The following is a 12,638-nucleotide window of genomic DNA, read 5'->3' as shown; positions in this document are numbered from 1 at the left end:
TTTACACCCCATGATATCTGATGTGGTGCATCAAGTCCTTCTAGTTTGGAAGTCCAGTTAGTTTGTAATGTGTATTTAGGGCCGTGCAGACTGTTACAGGCTTTCAACACATAAAAAATTCATAGTCAGAGTCATTTCTTTTTCCAGCAGTAGTAGGCATGGATGGTTTGCTTGGTCTTCAGCCATGTACTAAGGCTCCACATGACAGTGAATCCCTCCATTTTTTCCAGAGGACACTAATAACTTAATTAGCAGCAAAATTAGGCATCAACACAGTCAAAGGGTCCTGTTCAGTGACTTAAATAGGAGTAAGTTGAGCGTATATTGAGATTTGCTACCATCCTCAAGTACTCATTAGAGGAACTGAAGTTTTTGGCATTTTAAAGTTGACTTCATTGTTCAGCCTCAGAGGTTGTGGCTTGACCACAACATGGAGAGGACTATGGGTAGTGGAAACCATACAATGTATTATCTGTAAGCAAGCCCAAAGAAAAAGCAGGCAACTAGGCATTAAAGTGTGTTGCTGAGTAGAATTTGAGACTCTTGTATAAGGACATGACAGGAAAATATGTGCATGGCCTTTAGAAGAACTACATAAAAGATCATCTAGTGACTTTGGTGACCCCAGTAGAGAGCATCATTCCCTCCTTAGCTCTGGTTGTGTGCCATCCAAACAGACTCACAGCATAGTTTGTTTATATAGAGTATCTAGAGTCTGTTTGCATTTATTTATTACTTCTATAGTTTCACATATCTGAAGCCCACAGGAAAGCACTAAGAACTTAGAATGAACCAGAAAGACCAGAGTTACTAAGCACACTGTCAAATGTAGCTAAATGCTCTTCTGAGTTATTTATCACATGACACGTCAAACTGTCATTGTTTCAAAATAATAGTGTTTCAATAATAAATAGCATCTGTATGACATCTATATTAGTAAAACATTATCGATAGGAAATGATATCACCGCTTAATCCTTTTGTCACTGCTTAACCTCTTGCATTGAAACTTCCTGTCATGTTCCATTTGTGGCAAGTATAAACCCACTCGCCTCCTTGGCCGTCCCATACAGAAGTGGTATAGATTTAGTGTCATTTTTTACCCCCATGAGTCCATAGGTGGAAACCAGGTCAGTGTAAGCGGTACGGGAATGAGAGGGGGACAATGCAATTCAGCCCTGACATTATTCTAATTAGAGGCATATAGTTTGAGACTTTTCAGTATAGTCATATACAGAATACAAGACAGGATACTGTTTCTCTCAAGCACTGCAATGATTCAGTAGGATTTGTTCTTTTCAGTTTCAGAGAAAAAAGCAGTTTCTGGTTATCTTACATTTATGCTAATGAACTAAAGTGGTCATACAGTTAGAAAATGTACTGTTTCTCATAAAACAAGCCACCTGTACCTATTGTGCTTACAGGCTGTGGTGTACAGACACACATTTTGTTGTGTTTTGGACAGAGTGATTAGAATCCTTGCTAGTTTTTTCAGAGCTTTCAGCTGTTACTCCCAAGGCTTCATTCAGTGAACAAAGCTTGTTTAGTTATTGGTGTTAGCATCTCTTAAAAATAATGTGGTCAAGTCTCTTTAATTAGACTGTGTGATCATAGATGAACCATCTTTATCATAACGATGTTTTTTGTGTGTCAGACAAATATATTTTGCCAGAGAGCTCAGGAAATTAGCTTTCTGGGTTTTCTTATTTTTGTTTAGTTTTTTGTTTTTTGCTTCGGTTGTACCATTGTAGGATGCTTTTGCAAGTCTCAAGTCTCGTAAGAACACGTCTAAAGGGACTATTGAGGAAAGTGTTCCCATGTTTCCAATACGTTTTCATTTCTCTCAAATTCCCCTCCTTTCCCTACAGGTGGAGATGCTAGAGCGCAAATATGGTGGGCGTTTCATAACCCGGCATGCTGCCCGCACCATACAGACAGCTTTCCGCCAATACCAGATGAACAAAAACTTTGAGCGTCTTAGAAGCTCTATGTCTGAGAACCGTATGTCCAGACGGATCGTCCTATCCAATATGAGAATGCAGTTTTCCTTTGAAGGACCTGAAAAAGTCCATAGCTCCTACTTCGAGGGAAAGCAGGTCTCTCTCACAGATGATGGCACTAAAATTGGTGCACTAAGGCAGTCAGACCATGGCGGGGAGATGGGTGTGCAGGCCAAGACCCCCACCACACAGAGCGACTTCACAGATGCCATCACAGAACTAGAAGATGCCTTTTCAAGGCAGGTGAAATCTCTAGCCGAGTCCATAGATGATGCTCTGAACTGCCGCAGCCTACATGGTGAAGACAGTCAGTCAGAGCCAGGGAGAGGCCTCCAGGATATGGACAGAGAGGTCACCTGTCAGGTGAAACCCTCCCACAGCGCCTCAGAACACCGTAAACTCGATGAGATGACAGCGTCTTACAGCGATGTCACCCTGTACATCGACGAAGAGGAGTTATCACCACCCCTTCCTCTTTCTCAGTCTGTAGACCGGCCCTCAAGCACAGAATCAGACTTGCGCCAGCGTTCGCTCAACTCCTCACAAGATTATTGGTCTCTTGCTCATAAGGATGAAAAAGGGGACACCGATACCAGCTGCCGCAGTACACCCTCCTTGGAATGCCAAGAGCAACGTCTACGGGTAGATCACCTACCCTTATTGACCATAGAGCCTCCCAGTGATAGCTCAGTGGAGCTGAGTGATCGTTCTGACCGCAGCTCTTTAAAGAGACAGAATGCCTACGAACGAAGCATCAGCAACCAGCAGAGTAGCCCTAAACAAGTCAGCCACAGCCTGCCACCTCGAGGGCCTTCCAGAGAAGAAGACACTTCCCGACATCGATCGCGACAGCTGGAGGCCCATCTGGCAATCAATGGTACAGCAAACCGGCAGAGCAAGTCAGAGTCGGATTTCTCAGATGGCGACAATGACAGCATTAACAGCACATCGAACTCCAACGATACCATCAATTGTAGTTCTGAATCCTCGTCCAGGGACAGCCTGCGTGAACAGACGCTCAGCAAGCAGACGTACCACAAAGAAACTCGCAACAGCTGGGACTCACCTGCATTCAGCAATGACATCATTCGCAAGAGGCATTACCGCATTGGCCTAAATCTCTTCAACAAGTACGTCCACACGATAGAACGTCACTTAACACATGATACATTCACACTCTTTGGCTTGTTCAAATTCGATGCAGTTCATTTCACATGACTTACAAAATGGGATTTTTTTGTTTGTTTTGTCTTAGAAACTCGAAATGAACCTCACATTAAAATGCAATGAAGTTGTTTGGAACAAGAACTATCTCTGCCTGTTCTGCGTAAAGTGCAAGCAAGCTTCAAACTCATTCTGCTCCAGTTCGTTTGAGCCCGGCTGAATCTGTTTAATCATTGCTGATTGTGGATTTGGTTTCTTTCTGAGCCCGCTATAAAATGCCTTTTAATCATTTGTGATCAACACCGTAGAGAGTTGTAACTCTCTCCTGGCTTCCCTACGTCCTGTCCCTCATGCGACACACATTTGGCCGGGTTAGGAGCGCAATGGGATAATCACAGATTTGGAATGTGTCCTCACCCACTCTCATTTTGCCTCTTTCTTTTTTGGTCTCTCTTTCTCTACTCTTTCCTGTGTCTCTAGGAAGCCAGAAAAAGGCATTCAGTATCTGATAGAGCGAAACTTTGTTCCAGACACTCCGGTGGGTGTGGCCCACTTCCTGCTCCAGAGGAAAGGCTTGAGTAGGCAGATGATTGGCGAGTTCCTGGGTAATCGGCAGAAACAGTTCAACCGGGATGTCCTCGAGTGAGTCTGCAGCAGATCATGCCGGTGTACTCTTTTGGAATATTTGTATTTGAGGATAAATCATTTCAGGCTTTTGATTTAAGTTGCCAACTATGCCAGTGCACAGAATGTTAGTTTATTTGCCTCCTGGGAACATAAATATAAATCATCATTTAGTTGCACATAAGGTTGGCAGTTTGTAATTTACCCTCATTCACACTGTCTAAGGACTATATAATGACTCAAGTTACATGCAGGAAATAAGCAGAAATGGAATCCACTCAGGAAATTGCCATGATGCTCAGATAAACATACAGATCCTCTTTATAGTTTCCAGGTTTTTTGATATGAGAGAGCAGTCGTATAGATTGTCTACTCTCCACTCCTTTGTATCATTCCAATAGTGCCTCGTGCTTTAGATTGCACAGACTTATCTTAGACCCACTTGAAATACACCAGCTCTGTCAGAGCCTATTGAGATTCATTGGAGGATAAGGCCAGAAAAGGTCCGCTGGTGTCAGTTTGACAGGCATAACTAAAGGGCTCCTTGAGAAAATGTCTATAAATCCAGACATGCAAGGTATCACTGCTCCGGAGTGCTGAGTCACAATCCTCTTCTCAGCAGAGGAAGAAATGAACATTTCCTTTACGTAAGTGTCAAGTGAGCAGAAAAACTCTTGCTCCCTTTCATGTCCTGCATATAATCTGAAAAATCAACAGCAGATCAGCTTACTCACTGACAACAGCCAAGTTTGTAGTCATCCTTAATCTTAAACTTCTGCAACTGTTCTTCACCTACGTAGCCAAAAAAACCCCAACAACTTCTAAAATATTCTCAGTTGAACTGGCAGGTGCTTGTTACACTCCCAAACTTCCTGCTCACTGTGAATTCGTGTGTTTTTCACCAGCTGCGTAGTGGATGAAATGGACTTCTCAGCTATGGAGCTGGATGAAGCGCTCAGGAAATTCCAGGCACACATCAGAGTCCAAGGGGAAGCACAGAAGGTAGAGCGACTGATAGAGGCCTTCAGGTAAGGCATGCTCTTAAAAGTTGGGTGCAAAACCATGGCTTTAGTTCCCAAACCAATGTAGGTAGCTTAAATCTAAACCACTTCATGTGCCTTTCTGTAGAAAGGAGGTGTAAAATGATGTTTTTGCAAATAGGGTCATACATCAATTTAGACTAACTGATTATGTGACAGGATGGTCATTATGGGGTTCATTGCCGTGTCTAGTATTTACCACCAATATAGCGTGTATGATTAATGGATAGCACAAACCAGCTTTGCTCAATTTCAACAACACCATTATCCTCTAAAACAAAGGTGACACCAAAAAGTCTAAATGTAACGGTCGCGAGCAGAAAGCAATAGAGCGGTGCAAAGCCATTTCAAATCCAAACTTTTGTTCGACCAAGGCATTGTAGAAAATGATTTAGAGAAAATTAGTTCAAAGAGTGAAGGAATACCTCCCTCAGGGCTGCTGATAGATGTTGTTTGTGCCTCATTTACTTTTCCAAAACTTCCAGCAGAAAAGGTGCCCTCGTGTGCATAGAGAATTCGCTTCGATCAGCAGTGAGCAAGGACATTTCGGCCTCAGTAAACAGCACAGTTACAGGGGAGATAGTGATGACTGCTCATCTGGTGCTCACCTGCAGCCATATCCAGATATGAGTACAAGCTCCCTTTGTGGTGGTTCAGAAATTGCCCGTGTAATACATGGAGGCTGTATTGACAGATGTTACTGTACTTGCACATTATTTCTTTGACTGCAGAACAGATAGCAGAGAGCTCAATATTAATATCAGGTGAAGCATTGATACCTATGCCCCGAACTAATTGCTTACAGGGAAGCTTACACCTTTACTTTGCCAGTAAGTTGTCTTACTGATGCCTTCTTATCAACTAGCTCCCATGTTCAAGCAAAACATTGCATTGTAACTTTCCAGAATGCATCTAACATAAGTCAAAGTGAAATTGATGTAATATTATTTGTGTTATTTCAGTAGCATTAAGGTCATTTTTAGAAACTGGCTCAGGTCTCAAGTCTTTGGGTAGTCTAAATGAGCTAATTAGTCTAGCGTGCTAATTTTAGCATATTGTCACCTACTGTACGTTAGTCAGTACTGATGCATTTAATGTAATGCTTATATTTAGATGTAGACTATGTAAAGACATCATAGTAAATTCTTATAATACATACAATAGCTCTGTTAATATATTAGTTTATCTAGCTACAATTAGCAATGGCTGTACTTTGATAGCACAGTTGTGCTATTAAAGTAAATAGTTTTGCTTTTGTCTGTTAGGGGTAAATATAGGTGGATTAATGGCCCAAATATTAATTTACACACATATTGTTTTTATCAGAACAATGATTTTTGCATTCAGTTTCTGCTCCTTACATATTCTTCCCAGCCAGCGTTACTGCATCTGCAACCCCGGTGTGGTGCGACAATTCAGGAACCCCGACACCATCTTCATCCTTGCCTTTGCAATCATCCTCCTCAACACTGACATGTACAGCCCCAACGTCAAGCCTGAGAGGAAGATGAAGCTGGAGGACTTTGTTAAGAACCTTAGAGGTACTTTGTTCTCCCTCACTGCACCACATCCAACGTTCTGTCACAAAACCAGTATTCCCCTGACACATTACTGTTTCTCTGAGGATAAATATTCATCTTAAAATTGAGTTTTGTGCATGCACATTGCCTTGATTAATGGCCATGTCAATAAGGTATTTATTTTTTTGGAAGTCATGGCCAAGAAAGCTTTCCTGTCGAAGCAAAGTACTTTTTAGTTGTCCTCAACAGATTTTGAGGGTATTAGGAAATGGCTTTATGGCATGACTGAATAATTTTTCTGCCTATTGAAGTGTCTGTAATTAAAGTACAGTATTGAATGGAGGAGAAAATACTTGTCCACAAAGAGCTTTGAAGGACATTTCTGTATGCATTTTGAGATACATAAGCAATGCAGCAAGTAAGTATATTTAGAGGTTTGGCTTGCATAAATCTGCAATTTAATCATTAATCCCTCTTTTTTTCTCTATTTCTCTTTTCCTCTTATCCCCCGGCAGGAGTCGATGATGGGGAGGACATCCCCCGAGAGATGCTCGTAGGGATATACGAACGGATTCGCAAGCGGGAGCTCAAGACTAATGAAGACCACGTTTCCCAGGTTCAGAAAGTGGAAAAGCTAATCGTTGGAAAAAAGCCAGTAAGTTGGAGTTTGACCTTGGACAGCTACATGTGAAGTGTAACTCCTTTTCTTTTAAAAACCTCCACTCAAGAGCTGAATCCAAGCAGGAGCATTAACACTAAATTACCCAGTGTGCCTCTGAGCTGCTATAGTGTGATGGTTAATTCATGGCCAACTTTCTTCACCGTGTGACTCTTCAGGGCTACTATACCATTGTGAATTACTGCAGTATATTGTTTGCCCTGAGTACCAACCACAAGAAAAGTCTGAGCTAACAAGCTGTGTAAAAATGAGATAAACAGCCTCGCTCATAATGATCTTGAAGCCGTTTATTTGAAAACTACTCCTTCTGTGAGTCGATACCTGAGAGATGATCCTTATGATGTCATGACCATTATGGGGGACGGAGTCGGAAAAGAGGAAAGTGAAGGACTCTGGCAGCGTGGTTCTGTCATCCGTAAAACTGTTTTGGTTTTTAATTTGGTCTTAAACATTGCTTGAAACTTCTTATCATTCTTGTTTCATACATTTTCACATGTGTCCCTCAAGCTCTGAAATGTGTTTTGTTTGATTTCTTACTCCTTAGATTGGCTCTTTACATCATGGTCTTGGCTGTGTAAGTATTTCCTTTCAATTATTTTCATATTAGCACTGAGTGGGATTTTTCTGTTATTCCTCAAGGCTGTATGAGGCATAAAGTTTGAAGCAGCATGTTTGAAAGCTCTCTGTGAAGCACCAAGAGACAGAATAAGAAATTATACTGTATTGTATTGTGCAGGTGCTATCTCTACCCCACCGGAGACTGGTCTGTTACTGCAGACTTTTTGAAGTGCCCGACCCCAACAAACCTCAAAAGTTGGGCCTGCACCAAAGGGAGATCTTCCTTTTCAATGACTTGCTAGTGGTACGGCAGATGTTACTTTCAGTAAAAAGAGAACAAACTCTGTTTTAGAGTAAAAGAGTCTTAAAAAGAGTGTGTGCTTTGCTTTTTTCACAGGTTACAAAAATCTTCCAGAAGAAAAAGAATTCTGTGACATACAGCTTTCGACAGTCCTTCTCTCTTTATGGCATGCAAGTCCTCCTCTTTGAGAATCAGTGTAAGTAGTATTTGCATGAAGCACTCACTGTGTTATAGATGTGTGTCCACTGAGAGTCCCCAGACCCCTTAGTTCTAGGAACTAATGTTAGGGAACCACAAGTTTCTTCAGCCCTGTTTTTGATCTGATCTCATAACGCAAATTGATTAGCGGACATTTTAAGAAACTATTACTTTTAAACTGCATCTTTTTAAATTATTATTACGAATGTTAAAGCTGACTTTCTCATTGTAGGCTGTTGTGTCAAATTTCATTTCATTTGATTCATTTTTATTTATATAGCACCAACAAAAGTCATGCTTGAAAATCCGGTTTGATGCCTTTCTATGCAAAAACTTCCTAGACAGTTCAGGACTTCCTCTGTAGCTCCATGACTTTTCAAAGCTAAGCGGGCACAAAAAATAACTGTTTGCAGTTGCAGATTCTTATAAATGGCCAGTGGACACTAGTGAGAAAATACAAGAATACAAATGAACAAAGTCAAAGATCCCAAATGTTCCATCAACAGAACCTCCTAAACAAGGACTGTTTGAAGGTTAAACTCTCGCACTTAAACTTAAGTCAGAACATGGTTCCTTTAACAGAAATCCCAATGGGAAAGTCTATTGGAAAGTTCCTTTTTGATGGATAACAGCCAACCTCAGAGCTTGCCATCATGGAAACTTTGAATTATATCTATAATCTAAGTCACATACTCCACATACACATACTTTAATATCCTAAATCTGTTGTCTCTGATGGTAGTTCTGATATCCCGCAGCTGGTTTCAGATCCTATTATGTCCTACTGGTAACATCAGTCCTAACTCTAATAGACTTCAATAGTATAATGTCTGAAATGTTATTTTCATCATTCTTTAGACTATCCCAATGGCGTTCGCCTGACTTCAGCCATTCCTGGAGCTGATATCAAAGTCCTCATCAACTTCAATGCACCCAATCCTCAGGACCGCAAAAAGTTCACTGATGATTTGCGAGAATCTATTGCAGAAGTCCAAGAGATGGAGAAGTACCGGATAGAATGTGAGTAAATTGTTCCTATTTTTTTATAGATGATATCAGCAGCTGTCTCGCATCAGTAGAAAATATGTGGAAGCCAGGAGTATATGGCAGATATGTATTTTCTCCATGCACAGCTGAGCTGGAAAAACAGAAGGGCGTGGTGAGGCCTAGCATTTCCCAGAGCTCCGGGTTAAAGAAGGATGCAGGAAACGGAAACCTGAGCCGAGCAAGCCTCGACGACAGCTATGCCATCGGTGAAGGTCTGAAGAGAAGCGCCCTCAGCAGCTCCCTACGCGATCTCTCAGATGCAGGTAAAGTCAGGGGTTGCCATAGTTACATGCTGTCTCATCCCTCATCTAGGCTGAGTAGATTGTGTACCTGTGCTAGATGCTGGCATGACACTGTTTACTCCTTCTGGATGTTAATCGATTTAGAAACTTGGAATACGGCATGGCGGCCATCCTGCCGGTACAGAGTGTCTGAGCCAGTGAAGCAAGGAGATAGAGATGGGTGTGTTTGCTAATGGGCCTACGTATAATTTACCAGAGGCTATCAACTAATAATCCTGCATCGCAAAGGGGAGGAGGCAGTGCTATGTAGGTCAGTGCGATCAATTTGAGAGTCTTAGCAGTAAGAGGAATTAATGTTACCATTCAGGCGGGGTGTAGACAGTCGGCTCTGCACAAGCACACTCAATGACCTCAAAGTGAGGAAGCAACCTCGAAGACTGAAGTGAGCTGTCGTTTTTTATCAGCGTGTCTTTTTAGTAAATGAGGGGACAGTCTTTAAAAGCCTGATCAATATCTGGATTTCGGAAGCCTAGATGTTCTCGGGGAACTTTCTCTATCTTTAAAGGGGAGCTCTACACATCTACAAGTACCAGTTATGAGGAGAGCCACAGTTTTGTGGGTGTAATAGTTCCTTTGCGAATTTTAGACCATCAGCCTGAGTCAGTAACATTCACTGACATTCCTTAGTTAGTGACATTGAGTTTAAAACACTGAATATTGCTTATAATTGCATATTTTAGCCCCTGATTTCACCCAGTCTTTTTTAGAACTGTCCCTTGGGAGTCTTTCATCTTAATGGACATGAGCATCATTTTCTTGCAGTCAGATCAGTTGTTTTGCTGATGGGAAGGTTTCCTGCCAGCAGTGACTCAAGTTGACTGCACAGATTTATCTCTGACCTTGTTTCGGAGCAGTGTCTTGTTCCTTTCCCATTTCCTTTAGTTCTTATTCGCCTTCCTCTGCCACGCTAGTTTGCCACCAGCTAGCCGTGTACCACTTTAGCGTGTTAGCATCCTGCCGTCGCAGACAAGAAATATGTGCACCTCCATATTTTAATCAGGCATGTCTTATCTGTCATGTTACATGTTCTGGGCAGGCAAGCGTGGGAGACGCAGCAGTGCAGGATCACTAGACAGCAATATGGAAGTAAGTTTGGATCAACTGATGCTGAGCTGTCCTCCGACTTTACGTTGCTCCCAGTTTCATTGTTTCTGTTTCATTGTTTCTTTATAGTGTTTTTCTCTCTTTTTTTGAGTGTCTGTGCTTTAGTCGTGAGCATATTGGCTGCTGTGCATGTTTTGAGTAGAACGGGAATGATGTTGCATCTAGCATGTTAACCCTTCACGTACACAGCATGGCACGACTAATAAAGTCCTGACAGCTCCGTTGATGATCGGCTCTTACGTTTGAGTTATCTTGGCTTTTGTAGTGGGAACAGTTTTTAGCCATTACCCGAATGTTGTCCTTTTTTTGATCACTCAGGATGATCCTGACAGTTCTACTGCATGCTGACACAGTTTGAAGTTTCTTTTACAGACCTCTGACATCAACAAGAAAGTCCTGTCCTTTCCTTTTTCACTGTTGCACTTATCCAACATAGAGTATGATATGTTGTACCTACTCAGAGTGGGACTGTTCTGAACTTCCTCCAGTTTGTGCTCCAGTCCAGTGTTCTGCATTACCTTTGTATTACAGGATAATATGGAAGTTTTTACCCTATTGTTTGCATTGATAACTTATGTTAGCAGATTCAGATGAGTAATTCAAAAATAAAAAAATGATACTGTAAATTATAAAGTAATGAGAACATGACCTGGTCTGTTTTATATATGGCTGACAGAGTTAACTTGATTTAATGATTTGAGACTAGCATACATTTTTAGTTTACTTCAATAATAGCTTGAATCTAACTATTACTACACAAGTCCCATGGAGAGATACCGCAACTTACTATTTCTCCATCTCTGAAAAACTTCAGACTAGATTCAGAATCACTGGGACTGAAGCATGATCGCTACGTTACTATTTTTTTTAATGTATTTTATGTTGTAGAACAGAACACAGAAATATTAAAGGCTTTAAAACACATTTAAAACACATTTACTTTGAATCTACTCCATCCCTTCTCCCCCAAGCTGTACTGGAGGTTTCTTCCTGTTAAAAGGGAGTTTTTCCTTCCCACTGTCACCAAGGGCTTCCACATAGGGGTCATCTGATTATTGGAGTTTTCTCTGTATTTTTGCAGTCTTTACCCTACATTATATCGTACTTTGAGGTGACTGTTGTTGTGATTTGACGCCGTATAAATAGATTGATTTAAATTCCTTCAGCACTATAAACCAACATCACAAGTCAATTAGTTCCAGCTCAAAGTGTTTAACTTTTAAAAACAGTTCACAACTACCCTTCCTTGTCATTTAAATAAAATGCACTACCTTCAAAGCACGCTGACACCATCGCAAATCATTCAGAATATTATGCAACTCTGTTAATTTAGCAGTATTCATGTATAAAAACACACGTATAGATCATAATTAAATAGGCTGAATTTTTGGATTTTGAAGATCATCTATTATAAGTTCATTGTGCACTTTATGCATGGCTTTATTAATTTTGGTTAGACTGTGTTGTATTTATCTTATGTTATATTTATCGTTTATTGTGTGTTTTGTGCTATGAAAATGTAAAGAAAATGTACAAATTACTTCTTCACCAGGCTTGGGGGAAATTTCTGTTTTAAGTTAAAGACAGTAAATCTAAAAGTATGAGCTGCATGCAAATGGCAAAAAACCTTATTCAGGTCTGCAGTGTCAGATTGTTGTCCACAGATCCATAAGTGATTTTACATGTATTTAGAGAGCTCAGAAACCAGAGGTAGGAGTGATGAAAACTCACAGAAGCATCTGCTGTCAGAGCTGAAGACGTACAAGCTGTGTGTCTACTCATGACAGCGCAGACACTACAGGCTCTGACAGGCTCGGCAAGCTGAGCCTCCAGACCATTTAGGGAGAGTGGAGCGTGAGATGTTAGCATGGATAGACAAACAAAGGCAGTGAACTGGAAAAGGAAATGGAGATGCTTTTCCACAAGGCAGCACAAGCAATCATGGGAGATTTGAGATCAGCTGTAGCTGGTCATGTGGTCGGTGCCGCTGTGAAAAGAATTGAGCGAGGCTGTGCACGCTGCAGAGCATACGAAAGTGCAGGTGTGCGTTTGTCTGCTGTGGATCTCGTGATTGTCTGTGTGATCTGACAGCCTTCTCTCTT

At 41.3% G+C, this 12,638-nt stretch overlaps 1 protein-coding gene across 11 annotated transcripts in view; it reads left to right on the top strand.

Annotated features, from left to right (window-relative positions):
- iqsec1b (IQ motif and Sec7 domain ArfGEF 1b) overlaps positions 1-12,638 on the top strand; it is a 239,909-nt gene that overhangs the window by 221,699 nt on the left and 5,572 nt on the right. For 9 of the 11 annotated variants that reach the window (XM_014337529.2, XM_014337528.2, XM_042225861.1 and 6 more), the window contains 11 exons: positions 1,868-3,129; positions 3,644-3,805; positions 4,693-4,815; positions 6,202-6,368; positions 6,863-7,002; positions 7,571-7,600; positions 7,763-7,888; positions 7,982-8,081; positions 8,942-9,103; positions 9,217-9,393; positions 10,469-10,518. In XM_014337529.2, the coding sequence (XP_014193015.1) occupies positions 1,868-3,129; positions 3,644-3,805; positions 4,693-4,815; positions 6,202-6,368; positions 6,863-7,002; positions 7,571-7,600; positions 7,763-7,888; positions 7,982-8,081; positions 8,942-9,103; positions 9,217-9,393; positions 10,469-10,518 (2,499 nt within the window). Of the gene's footprint in view, positions 1-1,867; positions 3,130-3,643; positions 3,806-4,692; positions 4,816-6,201; positions 6,369-6,862; positions 7,003-7,570; positions 7,601-7,762; positions 7,889-7,981; positions 8,082-8,941; positions 9,104-9,216; positions 9,394-10,468; positions 12,632-12,638 lie in introns of those variants that run through there. The other 2 variants (XM_042225864.1, XM_014337535.2) reach the window with 2 other exon arrangements.

Source organism: Haplochromis burtoni, unplaced genomic scaffold (assembly GCF_018398535.1).
Source record: "Haplochromis burtoni strain Fernald_Lab_line unplaced genomic scaffold, NCSU_Asbu1 Contig_186, whole genome shotgun sequence".
NCBI classification, from domain to species: domain Eukaryota; kingdom Metazoa; phylum Chordata; class Actinopteri; order Cichliformes; family Cichlidae; genus Haplochromis; species Haplochromis burtoni.
Note: the sequence above shows the minus strand (reverse complement) of the source record. Positions and strands in the feature narration are given on the sequence as shown.